The 24,832-nt window shown below is 39.3% G+C and overlaps 2 protein-coding genes across 12 annotated transcripts in view; one reads left to right on the top strand and one right to left on the bottom strand.

Annotated features, from left to right (window-relative positions):
- Window positions 1–785: 785 nt before the first annotated feature.
- LOC110047008 (uncharacterized) lies at window positions 786–18,591 on the bottom strand. 7 transcript variants are annotated; one of them, XM_089294527.1, is made up of 8 exons: window positions 18,294–18,591; window positions 10,506–10,586; window positions 8,632–8,791; window positions 6,341–7,326; window positions 5,734–5,946; window positions 4,616–4,883; window positions 3,236–3,586; window positions 786–2,334 (listed from the first exon to the last, which is right to left on the bottom strand). In XM_089294527.1, the coding sequence occupies exons 4-8, from the start codon at window positions 7,283–7,285 to the stop codon at window positions 1,190–1,192; spliced, it is 2,922 nt and encodes a 973-aa protein (XP_089150653.1). In that variant the 5' UTR covers window positions 7,286–7,326; window positions 8,632–8,791; window positions 10,506–10,586; window positions 18,294–18,591; the 3' UTR covers window positions 786–1,189. The 7 variants fall into 7 exon arrangements, with proteins under 7 accessions (XP_089150653.1, XP_089150651.1, XP_089150652.1 ...); XM_089294525.1 differs by lacking the exon at window positions 8,632–8,791; XM_089294526.1 differs by lacking the exons at window positions 8,632–8,791; window positions 18,294–18,591 and adding an exon at window positions 11,000–11,218.
- LOC110047007 (cyclic nucleotide-gated channel alpha-3-like) overlaps window positions 11,309–24,832 on the top strand; it is a 23,607-nt gene continuing 10,083 nt past the window's right edge. Inside the window, exons 1-3 of one of the 5 annotated variants that reach the window (XM_089294532.1) lie at window positions 11,309–11,440; window positions 11,535–11,638; window positions 22,360–22,644. In XM_089294532.1, coding sequence (XP_089150658.1) covers window positions 22,407–22,644 — 238 coding nt within the window. In that variant the 5' untranslated portion in view covers window positions 11,309–11,440; window positions 11,535–11,638; window positions 22,360–22,406. Of the gene's footprint in view, window positions 11,639–18,729; window positions 19,096–19,745; window positions 20,377–21,205; window positions 22,247–22,359; window positions 22,645–24,832 lie in introns of those variants that run through there. The other 4 variants (XM_020752720.2, XM_020752719.2, XM_020752721.2 and 1 more) reach the window with 4 other exon arrangements.

The following is a 24,832-nucleotide window of genomic DNA, read 5'->3' as shown; positions in this document are numbered from 1 at the left end:
TGGTGATTAGGTAGCGCCCTAGCGTGACAAACAAACTGCTGGCCATTCGATGTTTGCCTATAGGAAGCAACGCTGGAAATTTCAAATTCCTCTTGCATGCAGGCTTTCCAAAGTAAAGTTTTTATAAGCCGAAATTAAAAAATTCTTTTTTTAAGAAATAATTAAGTCTACAGTACTTAGTAAATTCTATTTAAATTTACCAATTTTATAAGGTTATGTAACTTCTCAGACTTCAAAAAGCACATCAGTAAAACCAATTCATGAAACATGTAAATGACAATTTTATAATTAGTTAACATAAGTCAATTGTAAATATGTAAATAGAAATTTCTATTTTAATTTTTCGTTATCAAATATTTTGTTCTCGGAAATATTAGTTTGTCAAGCTACTCTGAAATTCGAGCTTAAATAAAGTTTATGTATGTATGTATGTATGTATGTATGTATGTGTGTGTGTGTGTGTGTGTGTGTGTGTGTGTGTGTGTGTGTGTGTGTGTGTGTGTATGTATGTATGTAGTGTTTTCATCATGATCACCATCAAAATCCAGCTTCTTTTGTAACATTAAAGTTTTCAATGATGAAATCTTACTTCGAATGAAAACAAACATGACAAATTAGTCAAGGGGGAGAGACCTGGCAAACACTAATAGACTGTGCCCAGCTGGTCCTCCAGGCTGAGGGCATAGCAATAGATAACTATACCCATTGTCGTAAAACACATTGCAGTTAAAAAACGCTACGCTCCATCGAACACATGGTCCCGAGGGGACCAGCAGGCAAGAAGGTAATTTCGTGCTTCTTTATTTTACACCTCTTAATTTTCGCGGGTTGTTTAGTTGTGACATTAAGCCAGTGGCAATGAAATATCATTATTTCTTTATTTTATTATTTCTGTATTCCTTACGTCCTAACAGTTACTATAGGAAAAAAGCTGATCCGTTAGGCATGCGCAATTTATGTCACTTATAATCTATTCTAACTATAAATATGGCACAGCTCTCACCATTTACACGTAGCTCATCTAGGATAAATAATTTTATCATCGAAAGTTGTTCGGTTCTAAAACATGTTAATAAATCTGTTCATTCGAAGGCCAAGCGATCAATGGCATCACCAAGAGTTGATAAATTTATTGGCTGTAACAGTATTCTTCAACTCAATATTTTCCCATGTTCTTAAGGGGTGGGTGTCATTCCATTATCACTACCTCCTCCTGATTAGGCTCGATCACCAGCGACATTGGAGAAAATGAGCCCGCGCTCGATACCACTTCTTGAACAGCGGATGAACACCCAGAAGCAGAACAACTCTCATTCATTTGTTTACTTTTCTCTTCTTCTTGCTGTTGACACGTGCACCGTTTTCCCGGAACGACGCAATCTAAATCAACGTTAATTTCTATTTTAGTAAACGGTTCTGTCTCCGTGGTTTTCATTCGGCTTCCAGCGCGATGCAATTTGGGCGAGTCTTCTACTATTTCGCTATTCTCTGGGGTGGCCAGAAGGATTTTGTTATCATCTTTCTGTTGATCCTTCGAAAACGGCGCTTTGAATTTATTCTTTTGCTTCGGAATTTTTTCGCTTCCTTCTTTACGTGAATCAGTAGCACTTGATTTTTCCCCGTCACTTTTCATGTCTTCCAGTGAGCAGAAAGAGGTTTCCGCTGAGCCGTCGCGCCATTGCAAAGGTATTTCCGCGCTGCTTCTTTTTAGAATTCCTTTTTTAATGATTGGCACCTTGATTAACTTTCCTGAACCACTGTTCAGCGTAAAAGCAGGAGGACACGACTCTTGTTCGTTTTGCTGCGACTCCTTTCCTTTGTCGTCGTTGGCATTATACGTAGTTTCCTTAAACGTGAACAGTGGAAAATCGTTACGAGTTGGTGAAGCTGGTTTTGATTCCTGTGTCCGAGATCGTGGACGGCTGAAGAACTTTCGCTGACTTTTCCTAAGCTGATCAATGGTGCAATTCTCTCCAGATGACGTGTCTTTAAAGCAATTTTCATGCGGGATTTCTTCGGAATGTTTTCTGTTTGCCATAAAGCTGTCATGCGACACCGTGTTTCGCTTGGGCATTTTTTTGCCGCTGCCTTGCGCCAGAAACTCTTTGATAATCTGCCTGGAATCTTCGTCGCCCCTTTCCAGTCTTGCGCGTTGAGCAATAGAAGCTACTATTTCTCGTGGATTTACGGAATGACCATTTTCTTTTCTGAACTTGTTTGCAAGAGACCTGACTTCATTTTTAGCTTCAATGAGAGACAGGCGACGTTTGAGGGTTTCTTTGTCTGCCACAAGCCATCTACGAGGGTCATTTTTCTCCAGAGTGGAGTCCTCAGCTGCAGTAAAGAAGAGAAATGATTCAACTTTTATCGTGTTTTTGTAATTGTTAGATTACTTACGTCGGGATTTACTAGTACCATTTCTATTTTAAAACTAATTATAAGGCAGCTGCTTCACTCGCGCTACTCTTAAGTCACTTAGCTTGTTTCTCTTTTTCAAAACTATTTTAGCCTTCGTGGTTCAAGTTCTTAAGACAACACAGAATTTGGTCGTTTCACGCTGTCTGTTGTTTCGCAGAAGACGGTAAAAAAATTGTATCAAGGATCATTATACCGCACGTGCACAACCGTTGTCCTGCTTAGTTAAGGGCCCATTAACCGATCGGTTAATGGGCCCTTAAGGTTACCGTATACCTTTAGAGGTGTCTCGCGTCTAAGCGATGTAGCGCGTTCGGTTTAAACTGTAGATAATAAACACCTTCGTATATCAAATTAAAGCCTATAGAGGTGACTATCAAACTATACCAAGAATTTTGAAATAATATGAACTGTCGCATTTTCCACGACCCCTAAATGTGACCGTCTGCACTGATCGCTCGGACGCGAGACACCTCTAAAGGTATAAGGTAACCTTCAAACTTTTCTTTTGCGCCATTGCCGTTTTGGTTTTTCTAAACTCCCTAATTATGGGACCAGAGAGAGGTTTTTAAACTACAGATCGAACGCAGCACTCGAACAGCACTGGCAAAGCTTATGGGGTCCAGGACGTGGTTAGTAAGTTGTATGTGTATCCATATGGTTAAGAGGTGACAACACAGGATCACCTTGGGCTGACACCTGGGATCGACCTAGTGACCGCCAGACCTAATGCCAGAGTGCCACAGGTTGTCTGCAACCTTGGTTCAGTGGTTAGGCTAACCACTAAGCCAGAGCCTCTAATAAATGCTATTTGACTAACCGTTATTCCTGGTCTCATTGTCCGCTGTCTGATTAAGTCGCTCTCTTCTCTGTTTCTCGTACGTCTGTCGAGCAATCTTTGCCAGTTGGTCTTTCACTTCGGGGTAGTACTCAATCACCTCCTCCAGATCTTTCTTTGATAGTCGGAAAAGATCGGAGAAGCCCACGGAACGGACCGAAGCTGTACGACGATTGCCAATTCCCTTCATATCAAGAATGCTTATTTCTCCAAAGTGTCGCCCGGCTGAGAGTTTTGCTAAGACTGCTCCACTCTTGTTGACAACTTCTAACTCCCCTTGATTGACAATGTACATTTCTCGGCCAATTTCATCTTGACGACAAACGTGGTCTCCTTAAATGAAAAATAAATTAAGCAGAAGGGTGAATTATAGGAAAGAAAATAGTAAATGAAGGAGGACGAACGCGCGTACGATATGTAAGGTTCAAGTCAGTTGCAAGTGTGAAGCGCAATGCATGCGACCAACATAAAAGAAATCGTTACATTTCACGATCGATATGCAAAATTTCCTTAGAACCGAGGGAAATATGAACATAATATTCAAACCAAGTAAGAAATATCAAAAGAGAGATGATTAACCACAAAAGAGAAAGGAAGGTGAGAGCGATTAATTGAAGAAGATTAAGGGCCTGTTTACTAGGAGAGAGGGTTACACTAGCGAGCGGGTTACCCTAGCACTCACACATTTCCTCTTTTTTCTTCGTGGTGTTTACAAGGCAGTTAGGGTTACCCGGGTAGGCGGGTTACCCTATCTGCGTGCAAGGGTTACCCTGGTAGGCGGGTTAATTATTTCTCTTGTAAACACTCCAGCCTACCCGGGTTAACTTTCTACTAGTTTCCAGACCCTTTGAGTGGAACCGCGCATTAAGTTGTCCCGGATTGTAGGGTTACCGTACCTGAGTAGTCACATGCGAGTGACTACTCAAAAGATCTTTTATTTCATGAATAACAAAGACGGTCCTTAAATTCCTTCGATTTTGTTTCGCTCCGACCGCAAGTGAAATTTCAATTTTAAGCAGACATTTTATCCAGAGCGCGGTCGATAAATTAGCTCGAAAGAGAGAAAAACTAAAAATAAAAAATATCGAAGCAAACTTCTACCCTATTTCCAGGGAATGCAATAATTGTTTTAAATTCAAACTTGCGAAAAATATTTTAATTGTTCATCGTCAACGCCTAATAGATTTCACAGGCAAAAAGATAAAAAAAAAAGGACAACATACAAATAATAATAATAATAATAATAATAATAATAATAATAATAATAATAATAATAACAATAGCAAAACAGAACCCGATTAAGGGTTTTCTTCGGGTTTTTTCTATTTGAAAAGGGTAAAAATTGAGCAAATCCTGTCTTACCGGGTGAACAGAGCATGGGCTTGAGTTTCAACACGAGTTCGCGCAGGAAGCTTGGGTCACAGTGCTCAAACATCTTGACCTTCTTTAGCGTGTCCAAGTTGACGTGGATGGCGATTTCTGCCCGAAAGTTGTCGTTGAGCTGTTGAAATAGCTCTTCCTCGCTGACGTCTTTCTTGTATCGCCAGGCAAAATCAAACCACTGGATCACACGGCGCTGCAAGTCCATCGGTAGCTGATTAGCGGCGATGTATTCCTTCATTCCATCCAGCTTAAGCGAAGGGGACAAAAGGAATTAAAAACACTTTGCTTAGAAAAACTACCAATCAGGTTGCAAAATATCTTAAATCTGAAAAAAGGTAGGATAATTCTTTCCATTGCAAAATTTGCTGCAGGTGATCAAAAAAACTTGGGTCACAAAGATTATTGAAAACTGACTTCGGCACACTTCGGCAAACACAAACAATGCAATGGCTGATTTTATTGTATTTATTAGGAGCATATGAAACGTACTGGAGGGGAATAAATGACATGGCATTTGTTCTGGCCACAGAAAAGGACCCACTGCGCGTGCAACAAACTGGCGTAATGTCATGGTTACAAGTTAGTTGCCAGATTTGGTGAGGTTTTACTATCTAGTAAATAAAATGGAGGCCAAAACAAAAACTTGGATACGTGAAAGGGGCTCTGTGAGACGCGTTAGATATACGTTATCCTATCACTAACACTTCATTAAAAAAAAAAAAAAAAATAGGTACAAATGTTGTTGTTTATAGTGGTCACTGCGCTTAGCTACACCTAGCTAGTTCACAGGCATCCCACTTGAGCTCAAAGAAAAACAAATATTTCAAATAAACATAATACGATTGAAAATCCCAACAGGCGGGAGGCAGACCAGTTGGCTATTTACAAGCACGACCAAGGAGTTGAGCCAGGGTCTGCCGAGAAACGTCTCCAACTAAGTGGTCAGAGCGGCACTTGAGCCCGCGAATTCCGGATTTCAAGTCCGGCGCCCTAACCACTCGGCCTACCTTAAAAAATCAAAAGCCATGTCCGCTGGGATCGAGGAAGTTAAGCACACATTGTAGAAACAGAGAGAAAGGAGAGTTCCAACAACGAACCTTTCTGTGATATTTCTCTCTGCGTCTTCTAAGGTCCACGATCATATCTGCCGCATTTCCAACAATGGTGGCAAAGATAAGTACACCACAAAGATACGTAAAGATACAGAACAGCAGGCTCATTGTGGTCTGCGGCGTGACCTGTTTGCCCGTACCCACTGTTGTCATGGATACCAGCGAACGAAACAGGCTGTAAAGGTATTGTGGACCGACCTAGGTAAATAGATAACATATAAGTACCTCTGAAACTGTATGACAGGCTCTGACTATGAACTACTCATTTTATAAAACTGTACTTTCAATAAATTCATTTTGCTGTGTAGACGTGCTGAGCATAGGTGAGTAGAAGGAAACATTTCCACTCCATGTTTGCACTGGCCGCGTAAAGCTGGTATGGATTCTCCAATATAAAGTCTGACCGGTTACTGATCATTTGGTATTAAAAACATTCAGTGCAGAGAAAGTGATGATTCTGACTAGCGTCATAGCCTGGATAGCTAAGCTTCCAGATAGGACCGCAATGCGTGCAGACAACCAAACAATCTTGTTCATAGGCTTGCAATTCGTGCAGAAAAATGGATATATTATTTATCGCTTATTTACTTACCCCGGCCCACTGGTTCTCAAGAGATGGATGAACCCACTTGTCCGCGCCAAATCCCTCCATGTAGGATAGAAGGAAGTACAGACAGGCCACCCAATGAATGATAAGGAACAAGTAATGGATGAGTTTCAACAGGTTAAACAGCTTGGGACGACCACTGTAGATCTCGACGCGGTCGCAAAACAGGAAAAACCGGTGCGCTTTCAGAAGCCGACCGAAACGCAGTGAAGGCCTGGGTCCTAGCACCAGGAAGAGTAAATCGATGGGGAGGATGGAAACGCAATCTAAAAAGAAACCAAGCGACTTGACGTAACGTTTGGCCAGTTGTTTGGTATCGGTGACTATCTTACCATCTACAAAGTAACCCGTACGAAACTGTACGATGATATCCAGAAGGAATATGAAATCGCAGCTGTAGTCGATAGCCATGAATGGGATCACGTACTTCTGCTCTTTTACGAAAAATGCCACACGAAAAATGATTGTCCAGTAGTTGTACAAGATTCCGAGAACGACTGTGAGTAGCCAGAAGAAATACACGTCCCCAGAAGGGTCAAAGACGAAGGTAAAATGACAACGCCAGCGACTTGTCTTGTCAGGCAGCACGTCGGATGTGTCACGTGAACTTGCCGTCCCCTCTGATGTGGGGCTCTGCACTTGGGGAGAATTGGAAGCTGATCTGCGCATGAGCGGTCGGCGCCAGTCTTTGTCGTCTTGGTAGGTCCCAGTGTATCTCTCCAGCCAAGAGTCTCGCGATCTTCGTCCGGTTTTCTTGTAGAATTTTTGCAGTGATAAAACTCTAAGAACGGAGCCAGCAAATCGCGTTTGTCCGGTGGATTCGATAACCACTCGGGGAATTTGTGGCCCACTAGTCTCCACTGGATCTGTGGCGTGGTTTCCTGGGGACAGGGAGCTGTCATCTGGAGCAAGTTGGGTCGGTCTCTCCATGTCGTGTTTGTTGTCAATGCTGATTTATATAGTCCAAATACCTGCATGGGAATCAATGATTTCTGACATCAAATGCTTGGCTGTTGTATTGTCAGACTATGAAATGCAAAGTTACTTCTGCAAACTGACATTGTGCAAACTGACCGCTGCCAAGACAAACGCTGCATTGCGTGTCATTTAGGCAGATGTTTGCGACTAAACGGCACAAATTGGCGCGAAACATGTTTCATTTTTCCTAAATCTTTCAGTGATTTGCCAGTATACTTTCGACGCTCAATTTCATATGGCCTTTCTTGACTAGTGTGGCAAAACTTCTAAACATGGCCGAGAATGAATCGTTCGAATGAATCAACTTGATGTCCAGTGGAATATGATATGGCGCCAATTTATGCCATTTAGATTGAAACGACCGAAGAGTAATTTTCATGTCTCTATTCTTATCAATTAATCAAAACACATTAGCTAAAATTGCTACCATGGAGAAAACAAAATAACAAGAGGGAAATTAAACTACCATACTCTTTTTCTTTCCGTGAACATGTCAACCGCTTTCTACACAGACACATTTGTAGTTGGTACCATTTTTCACGTATCCTTAATACTCTTCTAGTTAGACTTTCGCGTCAATGAAAGTGTGAAAATGACAGATGGCCCATTTTAAAGATAATACATCAAACTAAAGCTAACAGAAATACAATATATGCCTTTGGAGGCATAAAACAAGGTCAATATGAAGGTACGACCTCACAATGTAGACGTCTGAGTGTGGTGATAACAAGAAATATTTTTGAGCGGTTTTCAACTTCACAAGGTAAGAGACCGGTATATAAGTCAAGCTTTCTTTGAGATTATTCCCAAATGAAGTTTTTCCTCGCTCGGCATGGCGCAAGCACAGTTTTGTTTTTTGCTTCTAGCATATAAAAGTAACTAGACAAGTTCGAGAATGGCTAAGAACTGTACTGGTTTGAAAGATGGCTTTCAAATCAGGATTTGTATTGAAAACCCAGATGTGTTATACTGAGGATATTCTGAGATTCATCAATAACGGAAAGTAATTGGCAAAGGAAATTACAATTATACTCTGACATGGTATTAAGCGCAGGGTCAGTGGAAAAGCGGTGGCCTCATGGTTAGTGCACTTGCCTCCGGATCGAGAGGTCTGGGTTCGGCGACATTGTGTTGTGTCCTTGGGCAAGACACTTTACTCTCACAGTGCTTCTCTCCACGTACCCAGGTGTATAAATGGGTACCGACAAATTTAATGCTGGGGGTGGGGGGGGGGGGGGGGGACCCTGCGATGGACTAGCAAACACAGCCATGAGATATTAGAAAAAGGAAGTACTCACTTGTCGCTTCATGTAACTGAAACTGGAGATAAGCGCCGGCCTGATGGGCCACTTGGCTCGTCACGCAGACTTCACCTTTTACCTTACTTTATAGTATGCGCTATCCTTTGATCTTTTATGAAGAACATTCGAGGCCATTTGCTCATGAGAAGAGATTCAACTGACAAATGACGGTTAAAGAGCAAATTAACGCGAAATAATTACATTGCTCCTTTTATCAGTTTTAGCACATCTAACCTGATAACAAATTAATGGCTTTTTAATGGCAAGAGTGAAACATTGCTAAAAAGAAATTACAATCTTTTTAAGCTAGGGGAAATAATCTGCCAATGTTGAATTGCTAATGTAGATTGAAATTCAACTTGTAAATATCAATCTTTTTTTTCGGGTGACATGTTAAAAAAAAACAAACAACCAAACTTACAGAAAGCCTAGAAAAACAGGAGCTGTTAGTCGGCAAAATTGCAAATGTAACAACCATCTTGACCTTGGTGAGGCTATAACATCTAAGAGAGGCTACCAATGCCTCATTGTTTATAGTAAATGGCAAACGAGTGGTTTGTAGTTTGCTATTCATAGTTCTTCTTAGTCAGACTTGAAGCTCACGTAGTTACAAATGGTCAAATATGTTCTAATGTGTTGTGTTTGTAGTGGTCAATGCGCTTAGCTACACCTAGCTAGTTCACAAGCATGCCACTTACATTGAATGAAACAAATATATCAACTAAACATAACAGGCTTAAAAATCCCAAGCGGCGGGAGGCAGACCATCTATTTACGAGCATGACCCGAGAAGTTGAACTAGGGTCTACCGAGAAAAAACTCCAGCTAAGTGATCAGAACGGGACTTGAACCCGCGAGCCCCAGATTTCATGCAGGTCCGGCTCCCTAACCACTCGGCCACGCTGCCTCCGCTAAATTTCACTTCGAATGAAATGACGTTCAGGGTGCCTTTCAACGGAGCACATCATTTTCGACATGCAGTCGGCTTTTTATAATATCCCTATAATTTACCTATAAGTCAACATGTTATCGTTATCTTAAAGCATACGATTCCTAACGCATCCCAACGATAAAAAATACAGTTCTTACTCACGTTTTCCCCCGCGTTTTTCATGAAATCTAAAACCTTTCCTCCTTACGTAGGAAAATGGCAAATGTAAACACTGGCGGGAATAATGTTCACGTGGTCATGTCTCTCGTTTGCCGTTTGCCGTAAACGGCGACTCTGTTATTGTATTGTAAATTAGTGTAATCCTGCTGGCGTTATACCACGAATGCAGCACTCCTATTTGCTACGCTACGCACTATCTATTTTATTCTAGATAGTGAGTAGCTTAACAGTATGCGGTTGTTCAAAATGGCGGCCACTTATTTACATATCGGGAAGTGTCTGTGAAGAGCCGGATTTAGATAAGATTGATAGGTTTATACTAAAACAATTAGATTATTCGCTCTCGATTTCTATGCGCGATAGTTGACTCCAGCTGCGCCCTCGTCAACTATCACGTGATAAAAATCGTCAGCGAATAATCTAATTGTTAAATACTGCGGGAGGTTGGGGGGAATGCATTTTACACTTAATGACGGTAAGGGGCCTAAAACGGAAGAAATTATTGTTTTTAAAGACAAGGAAGTTTACGGAAGTTTATCATGTTTATGTAAAACTATGACCAGTTTATGGCAAGTCGATAGATAACGTTTTAAATAAGCGTATAAAACGACCTCTGTTTTTTTTGGGCGGCTTTTCATTTTCGTCCACTCCCGCCGTTTAGCTAAGGAGTTTTCGCAAGTATTGACCACAATAGCAGTCTAAGATTACATCCTTCTCTATCGTTTTATATTCCTGAAATAATAATTTAGCTACTGTTTACCTTAACTCACGTTGGAAGCTTTTTTCCACGGGGTTCTCGTGATGTTATAGTCTAAAAGTGGAATATTTTCCGATATTTACCCTGCGGGAGAAAAAAATAACGCGATGTCAGATGTTGTTTGGCGCCTTGATGTCGATACAACGATTCGAAACTAGTAAATATTATTCTAATTGTAAATCGTATATTACTTCTATCCTTAGTGTTTACAGCTAGTAGGATCTCATTAATAAAAGAGATTTTTCTAGACTAAATACGCTAAATTTTCAACACGAAGAGAATTGGTTTGTTCTTGCAAAGTGATCAGTTTTCTATCAGTCTTCTTGAACTGAATTCCCTATGCGGGTGCGAGGACCAGAAATAATTTAGTCGCTGAGAAACATCGGCGCAAGGCCACTATCAGATTTCTATTCAAAAGAAGTCTTTGTCTCAAAATAAAGTGATTTATTACTGTTTTCTTTTTCATTTAAATTCTTGTTATGTTGTTAACTACATACCGCTGTTTTGCACTGAATTTGATCAGCCATTTGATGGAAATGGATGGGCCCGCGTTCAGTTGTTGACGTGAAAAGGCTTTCCTCTTAAGACTTTTGAAGGTCGCCCTTAATTTCAGTTATACCTCGATCAGTCTCACTGTTTCATCGTTTGTTGAGGTTATGACGGCTATAAATTCAAATAAGCGTTACCATTACGTATCTCTTCACAGAAAATGCGTTGATATTTGCCCAGTAAATGGAGTTTGTTGTGAATTTTTTCATCAGTTTTACGGTGTCTTAGTGACGCATTGTAGTCCCGGGGCACAGGCCGAGCTGAACGTGTGGCGAATGTGTTGAACCTTTACATTCAAGTACAATAACGCGGATATTTCAGTGGAAGCACAATGAGATTTTATCAATACAACACTCAGCTGAAGCGCCCCGCGGAGAAAACATTTTGAAGTGAGCGTTCGGGTCGGAAAATTTAATGAGAAAGTTTCATGTTTTGTTCCCTTTTTGAGCACAGACGCAAGATTTAGTTTATACAACTTCGCAGGTGCACCGTCTTGGGAAATTGCATTCGGCGTGCTCTCCTCTATCTGTACTGCGTTTCGCTGTCCTGGTTTTGGATGTGAAAATAAGTGGTTTTGAAAACACAAGGTATGCTTTATCGTTTACTTATTAAATAGTATTATTCTAGCGACAATCAATGTTTCACGACTTATTATCTATATATATATTTTCGCGTATAGAAACTTCATATTCGCGGTGGAATCTTTAATACGTCATTAAATTACCTCAGTTTTCAACAAATGTAAGAAATCAATTCTCAGAGTATCACTAGGTCTTGAGGGAGTGGACAACTCTTGGCTGGTACATTTATTCGCTATACGCATTTTAAGTGATCATACCTTTTGAAATCCATGCTTGGCCCACAAATATAAATATACACACGAAAATTAATTGACGAAAAAGTTCGCTGTTGAGTGCGTTTCTCTGCAAGCGCAAATAATGGAACCATAGCTCCTGAGTACTGCCAGGAATATTTACAGGTTATTTACCAAGCGAGAAGTCAATATGGTAGATAATGGTTAAGTTTTGATTGTATATATACAGCGAGTGCCCTGATTTTTAATATTTTTACTCCTACATTTTGTAAGTTTGTTGATTTGGCTGTTTCTTAATTTCTTAAGTATTTGTGAGCGCATTGAGGTCAGTTGAATTCGCTAAAAAAACCTCGACAGCATTATTTATAGTCAGGAGCCATAATCGGGGACGGAGACCGTAAGCGCGCGCCATTTCAAGTATTGGGGTTGTCCCCATGATATGGGACAATAATTCTATTTTTAGAACAAATTGGGCCATCACCTGCGGCACACGCGCGTGCATGCTGCGAGGATTTTTGCGGATGTCGCGCGGGAGAAATGGCGTCCGAAATTCCCGAAATGTTTCATGTTTTTGCCCCACAACTCAACGCGTTTACGTCTGTTGGAGTTTTGCTTAAGTATTTTCGTCGTAAGCTGCTCCAGTTTGAGTGAAGTAAGACAGTGTCGAATTTAGGTATGTTCCGCTGTAAGCTTATATATATCGCTGACCAAGTTGTGTTCCGACTGATGCTTCTTGCACATGAGCTGTACATTACTCCACTTTAAATTTCACATATGTTGAAGATTAACAGCTTTTCCATTACACAGCAAAAAACTAGCTGGATATATTTAGATATAGCAGAGCTTCAGGACTTCATAGTTTCATAGCTCCTCTTGCCACACGCTTGCGAGGAATTTGTCAGTCTATCGCGACCGAAAAGTAAAACAAAATAATTGCTAGTTTGAGTTTCGCTTGAATTGTAAGCAACGCTTGATGTTTCATCGAGGCTTAATAACTTTACGTCCGTAGATACTGCTCAGTTTTATTCGTGTAAAAATCCAGTAAATTCTCTGTTGCCGATGAATGAGAGCGCCCGCCGATGCTTGTTTTGTACAGTCAGTAAACATGACAAATTGTACTTCCGCTGCACTTTCGTGTGAAAGCGTACATCGAACTCAAACAATAGCTCTATAGTTTTAAATATGTTTAAGATTGATAAATGTTTGAGAACATATTAAAAGCTAAGCTGAAAATATGTGAATAAAGCAGAAACAATCAGCAAAGTTACGATGACGCTTTCTTTAATCAACTTGGAATAACGATTTCGATTTTGTTGATCGAGTTATAAAACCTCCTTGTCTATTTTCATTTTCACAGTGTAAAACTTCACTATGCTTATGTTGAAGAAACACACATGATGTTAGTAGCCCTTTTTGCATTCGTGAAATTTGTTGCAGCAGCTCAGCACAAAAGATAACGAAAGAAATCTTTGTCAAGATTTGTTGACAATTGAAAACACCGATTGAAAGTGCACGAGCTGCACTATGCAAATGAGCTAATTGTACGCGTCAGACTTTCCTTTCAAAAACCTTTGCAAACTCACCAAACAAGCAGAGACAATAAGAAACCATCAAAACAGGTTTTGGTTATGATTAAACATTGTCTGAGAAACTCACAAATTAACGCGATACCAGAGTAGAGAGTTTTCTTGCTACATTCTTAAGCATATGCGTGAGCTTACAACTAGCGCGAGCAGATCTTATTATTCATTCCCAGCGCGAGATTGAAGTCTTGTTGTCGACCCTGAAAAACCCACCTTTTCCGTTAGCCCAGAGCATTAAACTACATATAAGCGCCCTGGTTCGTATTCCCTGCCTTATTCCCTGCCATCGCTGTGAAAAATACGCAAGAGAATCTCTAACTCTCACCATTTGATCACGCAGCGTGACAACATCCACGCGAGAGCCCCTGACATGTGCGTGAATACGCGCGGATATATGACGTCAGGATGGCGCAATTTGTTCTAAATATAGAAAAATTGTCCCATATCATAGGTGCGCGCGAATCCCGAGACTTACGGTCTCCGTCCCCGATTATGGCTCCTGTTATAGTCCATATTTTTGCGTGTTTTTGTGCCGAGACGTAGTCGAGGTCCATGATCTCGCAAAAAATAAAAAAATAATAAAAATAAATCAGAAAAAGACGGCAAGAGGTTACTGATTCAGCCATCTTGATCGCCAAGCTTGAGCAGTTGTTTTTTTTCTTGCGGGAAACCGCGGGCAATCCCGAGCGCGCGGGCAAGATGGCCTTATGTTTCTCGATTGATTAGCCAATCACAACGCAGGATTTGGTTCATCTTGCCAGTTCGTGGACCTCGTCATGTAATAATGAATAATGTTCTGTGAAAGCTTAAAATGGTTACTTTATCCTTACTGACTCATCAAGAAAATTCCCGAAGTTGATGATTTCACTTATTCTCATCACATGCTGCCTGATCGTGTAAGATGTAAGGAGAAATGAAGTGTTGATTTAAGGGTCAAAATTCAACGCGGTGGCCAAAGGGTCTCGTTTGTTTCACAGTATAGATAACACTGCGGAAAGCAAAAAAAAGTGTAGCAGCCCCCGTGAGCTTGTAATTAATTCTTTTGCTTGTTAGCAACTGTTATTGTTTTGGGGCAATAGGCATTGTTTCTATTGTTTGTTCTATTGTCCTCTGAAAGGGTATCAAGCCATTCATGTGAGACCTTACGAGAGCTGTTACATGACACGAAAGAAATTTATCAGTGAAATATAGGATTTTTTGTCCAGAAAAGGTTTTATTTAACTGTTAAATTAAACAACGTTTTGTTTTTCAGTTTGAATATCCTGCCGCGCATCAGGCCTGGGCCTAAAATATAAATTTCAATTTGAAAAGGAGCGTCAAATGTTCGTAAAGATGATAAAACTCCCGAGATGACACAGAACAAGATCGGAAAGTTAGAAAAAGGCTCTAGAAAATGGCTTTATACAAGAGAAAATGAGGTTTCATCAGATAACTATAAGTTATAGTCAAGGCGACTCTCTGCGATTAGACCTTGATGATGAATTAATCCTTTTTAAAACTTTATTTGAAATGAAATGAAGAGAAATGAAAGACTTTATTTAGGTGTCAATGGTATCAGTTCGTCGTTTTAAGCGCTTCCAACTCCGATTATGGAAAGGAACAAACAGTAAAACGACCCAGGTATTCATATTTCTGTCTGGTCAATTTAATTTCTGTCAAAGGAATCACAGACTGAACTAAATCACGGTTGAAATCTTCATTTCTGTGCCTAAATTTTGATTGAAAATCGTTAGGTTCAAATTAATGCAACGAGTTCAGTAATTAATGAGGTATACTGTTAAATAGATTCATCGCAAAGTTTGTTGCCAGTAAATAGTTTATTCCTTAATCCCAAGAGATGAAAGCATGACTATCTCGTTCAAAAAAACAAGATTCTTTAATAATTGATTTTACCCTTAGGTATCAGGGCTTGAAATGTGAAAACAAAATTTTGTACCGGCTATGCATAACTTACTTAAAACTGAGGTGAAAACTAACCAACTGAAAACGGGCCTAACAACAAAATAGGTGCACAGAATGTATCTGTGACTGTTGTTTAATAACAAACTTGACGAATATGAGGAGATATTCAAAAGTGTTATTGAAAGATTTCAGTTAGATAATTAACTTATTTATTTATTAAGTAGGGTGTTTTTAAAAATGCTCTTAGTTTCATGAAACTTGTAAATAGACTAATTTTTAAATTGTTATTAGGTTTTGTAACTTGTAAAGATACTAATTTTTAAATCATTCTTGGGTTTTGTAATTTCTTTTTTTAGGTAGGTGTCCTCTATCAGTGGAGGGTTATCCCTCAGCTAAAACAATTTCGATACAGATAAATAAAGTTATTATTATTGTTATTATTATTATTTATTATTATTATTATTATTATTCTACAACATTCGTGTAGCCCACAAACCTACAACTACGTTACGACACTTACTGACCAACGTGAAAGATAGAGACGAACCTAACAACAGACAGGGAGCAGTTTACAAGATCAAATGCTCCGACTGCCAAGCATCCTACATTGGTGAGACTGGCAGAAACCTTAACACGAGACTGACTGAACACAAACGAGCCACGAGAAATGGTGATGCCAACAATCACATTGCTGGCAGTACATCATCAGCTGACAAACCACAACATTGACTGGGACTCTGCTCAGTGCTTAACCTAAGGGGGCAAACTATTTTCAACGACTGACCCTGGAAGCTGGTACACCAACCTGGAACAAACGCCTCTTAACAGATGTCAACAACTACCGGCGCCTTACAAACGACTTATCCATGACGGAGGCGAAACCGACAAACGGACTTCTAACAGACCGACTTAACAATACACGGACCAAAAACCGACCTATTTGACTAACGACGGATCGAAACCCACCAATGACTGATGACGGACTTTACACGAGTCTATCAGCCAATACCATCATGGCTATACTGACCAGTCACGTTCAACGGACCAGACTTATAACATCATCGACTGACAAACACTATTCACTTGACTCTGAGGATGACTTCCGCTCAGGTTGTCGAAACGTCAGTCACCAGCAACAGTTCTTTTCAGAACTACACTCAACCGGACGATCACACTATACGAACTATTATTATTATTATTATTATTATTATTATTATTATCTAATCTGAACTTTTAGAGTAAGCCCAGACTGCTGGCACGCGAAAAGAATTTTGGATACATGATGATCATGTGAACATTATCATATTTCGCGACTACAAGTTTAAGATATATAACAGAGGCGGGAGTCACCTGCAAATGGTAAACGAACGGTGAACATATTAGTTTTTAACAAAAATCTAAATTCCAATGCAATTTTTGTCACCTTGCTTAAGCGCAACACAATTTACTTCTTCAGACAAGTACTGTAGACAATTTTTGAAGAGATTCGCGGGCTCAATCCAGACCACCGGTCTTTAATAAAGCTCTTTTCGTAACAGCCATGTTGCTGTTCCCAAGAGCTTGGATATGGAAACACTAATATCGTCCAATTGACGTTACGTCAAAACGCTCGATAATGCGATCTCCATTAATTGCCTTAGCTAACAGTTCGACCAGTAACGTTTTCTCACTGTTCCACGGGACTGTCTGTAAAGACGTATAATAATCACACGGGAGCTTGTCTGTCTGGCCAGTAGAAAAGTTGCGCGCGCTTCATTATAATTTGTATCTGTTACTGAATGACTGTAGTCACGGATCATGAATCATCAGTGAAAATGTTCGTAGTGGACTGAGCTAAATTGACGGTTCAATCGACCATAGAACTTAATCGCACTGATGGCGAATTAGTTTATTTGCCACTAACCAGGTATTGTTTTATTATCGAATCAGATTTTCTACAAGTAACAATGCTAATACAGACAACAACGAGCGTAATTACTAAACAATTTCACCGTGTCAATAATATTTGTTGTTTCGAATTTGTCAATGCATTACGTGATGTTTTGTAAACACCACTGACAGATTTGGGAATAAGTTATTTCAATAACATAGTACTATTCGTCATACATGCATTTCAACATTTTTAAATTTGTAATGAAAATGTTGGAATAATTAGGTATCATAAAAGATTCAGGACATTTCTACTGGGCACCCTTTCAGAGCAAGGCAAAATGATAATTTTATTTTCTCTTGTTAATAATAGTTATACAGAAGATTTCGAAAATTTGTAAAGATGGTGCGGACTGTTTGAATTCATTCTGAAGAAAGCCTACATCATGAATTTATGTACTACAAAAACTGAAACAATATAAAACAAAAACATGATAGAAAAATAGAATTTCGATTTTCACGTAGAAAAACTACTGGATAAAATCCGGTGTTAAGAAAATAATTTCGAAACCTCATTACGTGATTTTGGAGGCGTTAAGAGAATAGTCAGTATTAGGTTTTCATATCTTTTGAGCCTCGCTGTTACTTGCCTCAGGAAGTTAATCCTGCCTCCGCATAATTAAATAAATCCTTACCCACCGAAAATATAATTAATGGAAAAGGTAATATTGATCGGTTATGAAAGAAATCAATGGCAAGAGGGATCGGTTGACAGCTTTGCTGCTATCCACACGGCAAAACAATTTTCTTCCCTTTGCTTTTTCGTCGGCTAGTGCCGTACTAGCGCCGGAGAACATACTGATATGAGAGATAATCTTTTGTCTTGGAACGATCGCTCTCCAAGTAAATTACAACAATTCGACTGCATTTTCGCACGTTCAAAACGAAAATCTGACATCTCGAACAATATTCTACATGTTCCGGTCTTGTATCAAGATTGCATTGTGTGAGCTCACATAAAAGAGAAATTGTTTCTAAATTAGTTGTATAGGAACTATTTTTTAAGTACTTTACCCGGAGTACATTGCGATGATTATCTTTTCCTCGCTCCGGCATCAGTCCACACCGGAAAAAATCTCTCTGTTGAACTGAATAACTTCTTGGATCCGGACAATATCGGGCATTGCTCTTGAGAAATCCTACGCGATTAGCTATAGAGCATTTAACACGAATGTTTTAAATCCAGTGGGAGATTTTTGAATGGTTCAAAGCACAAATCTTTTATGTAAGCGCATTTCCGCGAAGGAATCCTTTCCAATGACGGCTTCGCCTGAGGTGTCGTTGTAGTTCTGCGTTCGCAACGTCACCTGCCATCTACGTACCTTTTGCCTTATTAAAAGCGCTCTCTTGGGTGATAAGTCCCAATTAAAAGTAAATGTTTCCATTTCATAATGCAAATAAAAGGTTTAAAAGCAAGTAAATTCTTCTATCTGCCGGATATTGCTTTGTAATGCGAATTTGTTTTGGCTTCAAGGCAAATACAAACGCCTGCCTTGATCTATTACCCAGGTATGGGTGTCACTCCTCTAAAGATTTGCGTTTGATTGAAATGGGGGAGTCGCGGTAAAAGTTAGCGCTCGGCTGTCAAACGGGAGAAAGATCACCTTTTTGAATGTAAACAAAAGCCGCAATTTATCAGGGAAATTAGATGCGGCTGCTGGGCAAAAGTTTTCGAATATTTACACGGATTAGTTTTTGAAGAGCGTTTGCTCTTGCGCGCTGAGAAAATAAGACACTACAGAGGTCAGGAAGAAAGTTTTTCTCGAGTAGCTTTGACATCGCAAAACGCTTCAGGGCATTACCATGGAATCAAAAGGTAAGCCGATATTACATCTTTCAGCGTAACTGAAAGCTGCGTTGTCTTCAAACCTATTCAGAGGCCGAAATTGCATCTGATAAAATTTTAATTTCCGCTGTTTTTGCGATAGGAGTTCTCGTATCGCTTCCTTGTCGAATGAAACGTTTGTATCGCATTTCTCCGGCCCTAAACCCTGAAAGAGCCGTAGAAATCGCTTTCGCTTGTTCACCACTAACCCGCGGGGAGAACCGATGACGCAAATTCAGTTGAAAGAACTGATTGTAATATAATTTTGTTAATTTTTGTTCTCACTCACTTCTTATATATACTGCAGAAGACAAGAATAGGCACTGTTCAGACCTTAGGGTGTGTTGTTAATTGCTTTCTCTGGCATATTTAAGTTTTATATACGTTGATTACATCGGCCTCTTATCCTACCAAAAAGTAAAAACAATGAAATTTGAAAGCCATTAACTACTTTTCTCGCCTCAATGTAAGGCCTATTTTTATCGTCAATTGCAAATCTTGTTTTCTCGAAGCAGTTGGCATTTTTTTACCAATTAAAATTTCTTTTTCGCTGTATACTCAATATAGCTTGTTCAGTTTGTTCTCGGGGAAGTTTATCGGCCTTATTAGCCTAGCCTCCCCCTCTTAGCATTATATTTGAAACATGCTAATTCCTACCTCTTGCTTGAAATCAATTGCAACCAGTTTGAGTTTGAAAACTTCTCTGTCGGTGGAAAAAATCCGTGATTTGATTCCCTCGGGCGCATTCACTAAATCAATCGTTCATAGAGAGAAGCTTTTAAAATCGCTCTTTCTCTTTGCAGTAAATAGCTGGGTCGGGCTGGCAATGAATTTTTCTATTGCTTTCGAAGCTTAAATAATAGTCTTTTTTATCAAAACAATCGCGCAAACCGATGAATTTTTCATGCGGAGGTAGAATAAGTAAACTTTAATAGGTCCAGCAAACGCCGGCAAGTTTTGCTTGCAGCTGTTGACGCAATCGGCAGGATCGATTTCCTCGGTTCAATAAAAATTCTATCTGTTGTGATCTATCAACGGTGATGTTGTAACACTTTTTCAAAGCTTTGGATGTCGGTTTTTGTCGCCATAGTGGCGTAAAAATTGACATTACGTTCTGAAAAGTCGAATGGAACACTGATCATGTTGGACGCGTGTTTGGCCAAAGCCAAGGAAGCCCATTGTTTCATCAATTTTGTTGATTGTGGAAGCACCAACACGTCTTTTTTTTTGACCGCGGAAAAAAATGCTAATTCCACAGCGGGAGGTATCTAGGTATGTCATTTTCAATGTTACTCGATAAAAAGGAAAGATATTTCTTAATGTCTCGTCGTAAATTAGTTATTTGAGAATTTTCATAGTATCGAGGGCACAATGTGTTTTTTAAGTTGAAAAGATTTCAAATTTTAAGTTGTCTTTCTCTCCTTTTCGTTCTGGAGATTGTCACTATATTTATCCTCTCACTTGTTTGTAACCTAACAATAATTCATGAAGTGACTTGCCATTTCTACAGTAACTGATGCACTCGCTTTTCTGAATATAAAGAAAGGTATCTGTTGCATGAATAATTCGTATAATTATTTCACGTTTTACTGTGATTGTTGCCCTGAAATTTCTTAATAGACTACCTCGTAAACATAGTGTCAGGCGAATGTCTGCGCTTGCCACAGTTCTCGAAAATTGCCACCATGACTCGCGATTTGCAAGTAACATAACAAATTTTAAAAGAGATTTTTAACCTGCAAATGTGAAATGCTACAAATAGTGCTCCTCTAAATACTTGTGAGTGAGAAAAATCTGCCGGAAAGTAACGTTCAGCGAAAAAGTTGCTCAAGCCGAATTCATTGTCAAGACATGTCATGTCTATGCGACATGAAAACGGAAATTAATTGTGCAGTTTTTCATATCCAGTGAAGAGCGATTTTTCGCTGGGTTTTAAGCTGAGTTTTTAAGTCAGTATTCCGTAACAAGATTAGCCTTGTTTTTTTCATAAAAATAAACTGCATTTGCACCAACTTAAGTGGATCGATTCTGTCAAAGTTAAAACTCCTCTATGGGTGTTCATTACTCCTGTCTTGAGACGCTAGCGAGAATGGACGCGCGGAAATTGCCACCAACAACAGCAGCTGCTAGGCATGTGAGCATGCGCAGGAATTTATATGGTGCATTTATTACTTGGGCCTGTCCACTCGGAAGCTGATTAACTTCCGGTATGAACCTCGCATTTCGATATGGTATTGCACCGACTTTAAACTCAGTAGGTTCTCTCATGTCAAACAGAGAGGTCAATTTCCTTTTTCCGAGTTGGGGGCTAGTCTATATATTTTCCAATCAATGGGAAATACAGTACGCGATTTAAATATTTATGACGAAACCTTGCGTTATTTTCATAGCAACTCGTTGCGAGCATAAGTTGTTCATGCTTGTGTTCATCTTCCAATCTTTCCGAGTTTCGAAGTATCATTCAAACAGCAACTAATATATATTTAAATCTACAGCGATTCATTATTTTTGCGTGTAGTTCGACGAACATTCATCAGAAACAAGCACTATATCATCGGACTATATCTGTGAAAATAATAGGTCACTGAATTTAATGAAGGTTGAATGTAATCAAACTCTACCTACCTGATAGACTGACCATTTTCTGCGATACTGCCATCACAGTTAATAATAGATCTTTTTGTTTGAGATCGTTTTTCTTGGCAAAAAAAACGAAGCGTAGCGACAAAGATTTTCGTTTTCACTGGAAATGCATTTAAATGAGCGAGCTTAGCTGTGCGTAATTACATTGTCTTAAGTGCCCCTTTGTTTTAACCTCGAGTAAAAATGCCAGCTTTCCTTTTCATTACAAATGTTAACAAAAAGAAATTTTAGCGTGAATAGACAGGAGATCCATTTTAAGTATTCAAAGATGAAATTTCCGTTCCCATATTCATCACTTTCCATGGCTGGCCCTTGGTTGCTACAAGCCGAGAGATGTTCGTTCGTGGCCCCCACTGTGCAGGTTCAAGTGGCAATTGGCACCCGATTTCAACAGCATCCGTGTTTCGGCGAAGACAAGCGATTGTAATAGTTGAAATTGTGGAAGCCAACTAGTAACTATAGGCGGAATTCATTGTGAGGAAAACGAATCTCTTAAAAGGTGATTAATGACATATCTTTCCCAAAGGAGCAAATATAACATTGTACTAGGAGTGTATTGAACTTTTACAGATATTAGCTGTGAATAAACCTGACTGCTGATTAAACTTTCAGATACGCAAGTGATTCAAAACGAAACCGTACCAGCCATTGATAGCAAGATGAACGAAGGGACAAGTCGGACATCGAGGGTTCGCTTCTCCGCCAACCCAGACACCTTTAGCGAGGAGGAAGAAGCCGACATCCGCCACAAACGTCTTCTTCGGTATTGGTACAAGGGAGGACGAAGATATAGCGAGGCGGAAAAGGCGTTTTTGAGCCGAGTGAGAATACCCTCTGTAGGACTGCTTAGTGACGGAGAAACAAAAGTAGGATGGCTTAGATTTTTTGACCCTGGAGGTAAACGAAGCAATATTAATTTTATTTTCGTAGCAGTTTTAACCAGACCTGGCACAACGTTTGACTAACAGAGTATTACAATCTATAACGAAAAATCTTATAAATAATCCATATCGTGAAATTAGGCCGTCTCGTGGCGGTCTAACTTTGTAAAATGTTGTTTATATTTTTTACGATGCCTTCAAGAAATATTTTACCTCCCCAAGCCAAAATAAGTTATCATGAAACAATTCCGCTGCGTAAAATGAGTTCGAAGGTGACACAACGGCTTTCAACATAGTGCTAGAGGGCTTTAAATGTGTGTATATATCTTGCCCGTATTTTGTCGGGAATTGCGCCAATTTTTAATGATGAGTGCACTGATAGGGTTGCAATTGGGAGAACCCTAAGAATCTTATTCAAAATCATTTTAATATACAACCTTCGAGAATCGATCATACGTGCTTTGTGTATATATAAAAAAACTAGCTAATCGAACCGACACGAAGAGATTTTAAAAAATATACAGTCGACCGTCGATGGTTAAATCGAGTCATTTTTTGTAATATAAAAATGTATAAATTTGTGGTTAGCTAACTGGAGACGCTAGCATATAATGTAACCCCATAGATTCTTCTGAATTACGGCTGAAAAATTTGCTTTGCAAATTTTTGCTTGATCGACCTTATACAAAATAGCATTTGTCACCTACTTCTGAAATGAATTTTAATTACACAGCGTATAATCCGGTAGTTTTGAATTGTCATATACCAACAAAAGGTGCTTGACCATTTCATTTCTATATTTGAGCCATAAATTTGAGTTCTTCTTTATAAGTATGTATATATGCTTGCCTAAGAGGGAGTATTTTTTTTCGTAGGTGCTGAAAGAAAATAAAACTAATTCGCTTCCTGGTTTTCGGTCGGTCAACGGAATGAATAATTGCGTCAAACCATGTAAAAACCAAACGTGCTTCAGAGCGATGTCTGTTTTTCAACGAAAACTATCAAAGTTTATTTACCAGTTTTAAAACCTATCTGAACATTTTTTCTCTTATAAGGTTCTTCCTTCTGAACTCAAAAAAGATATATCCATATTTATTGTTAATACTCTTGCCATCTGTCTGGTTTTAACTTCAGGCCATTTTTATATTCGAACAAAGTCTTCCTTAGTCCTAACAATTGAATAACATACAATTACGTTCGACACGCACTTCTCCGGTTTGGTTTTCTGAAAGACTGAAAAGTGTCATTAATTCCTTACTTTAGTGAACATAGAAATAATTCGTTTCGTAAACTAATGGACTTTTGCTGAGCACTTAAGTGAGTGGAAATGATCATCGCAAGCCTTAAAATCCAGACACCAAACTGATCATGGCAAGCTTAAAAATCCAGACACGATCGTCATTTTTTAGAAGAGCTTTAGAACAGGTTTACGAACCTTTTGTCCTACGTTCAACAGCGCTGTTAATTGTGGAATTTGGACAATTAAACAGAGCAAAATACCATACTCTCGTTGTTTAGAAGCGTGGAGGAAACCAGGGGCGATTTCCATTCAACCAAAATTCTGAAATTTTCGAAACGGAGACGAATAGTACGGAGATTTCCTGGGGAAAAGTTCCAGAAATCCTGAAATTGTTGAATTTTCGAAAAGCGAACCATTCAACCGAAAATTCCGGAAATTTTCACGGAGGAAAGTCGAACGGAACTGAAAATCCCGGTCAGAAATTTCCGAAAATTTCGGTATATATACCTTGCAAAATTGTCTTCTTTTCCGGAAATTCCAGAAAATTCTGTTCCATTCGCCACTGGAAATTTTCCGGAAATGCAAACCGGAATGGAAAGCGCTAGGCCTTTCCACAAATATCCGGATATTTTTTGGTATATTTAGAAGTTTCCGAGATATTTAGGAAATGTTAAGATATTTAGAAAATTTAGGGAGATTTAGAACTATAACCCACGCTTAATTTTCGCGCAGTTCTATCGGCTACTTTACGTCACGTGATGCAAAATTACTGGGCAGTTATCACGCAATAACCTCGGCCTGCGTCGATAATTGCCCTGCGACTGTTTTTGTCAAAAAGAAACAAAGCTAAAAAGAGTAAATCCAGCTCTAGAATTTCATCTTTTCATCTTTATCATTTTTCATGGAAGAAAAACAAACTCTTTTCCTGGAATCCGCTGATAATGACATTAAATAAACCTGGTCG

This window comes from Orbicella faveolata, unplaced genomic scaffold (assembly GCF_042242905.1).
Source record: "Orbicella faveolata isolate gen_17 unplaced genomic scaffold, um_ofav_v1 contig_25, whole genome shotgun sequence".
NCBI lineage: Eukaryota > Metazoa > Cnidaria > Anthozoa > Scleractinia > Merulinidae > Orbicella > Orbicella faveolata.
The sequence above is the reverse complement of the archived record's forward strand: the minus strand, read 5'-3'. Positions and strand labels throughout refer to the sequence as shown.

Bases quoted from the DNA above. Each gene is read 5' to 3' on its own strand.
- LOC110047008 (XM_089294527.1), bottom strand. From the start codon at position 7,285: ATGGAGAGACCGACCCAACTTGCTCCAGATGACAGCTCCCTGTCCCCA. The intron at 5,947-6,340 runs GTAAGTAAATAA...CTATTTACCTAG, and splicing joins TTGAGAACCAGTGGGCCGGG to GTCGGTCCACAATACCTTTA. The intron at 2,335-3,235 runs GTTAGTCAAATA...TCTTTACTGCAG, and splicing joins CAATGAGACCAGGAATAACG to CTGAGGACTCCACTCTGGAG.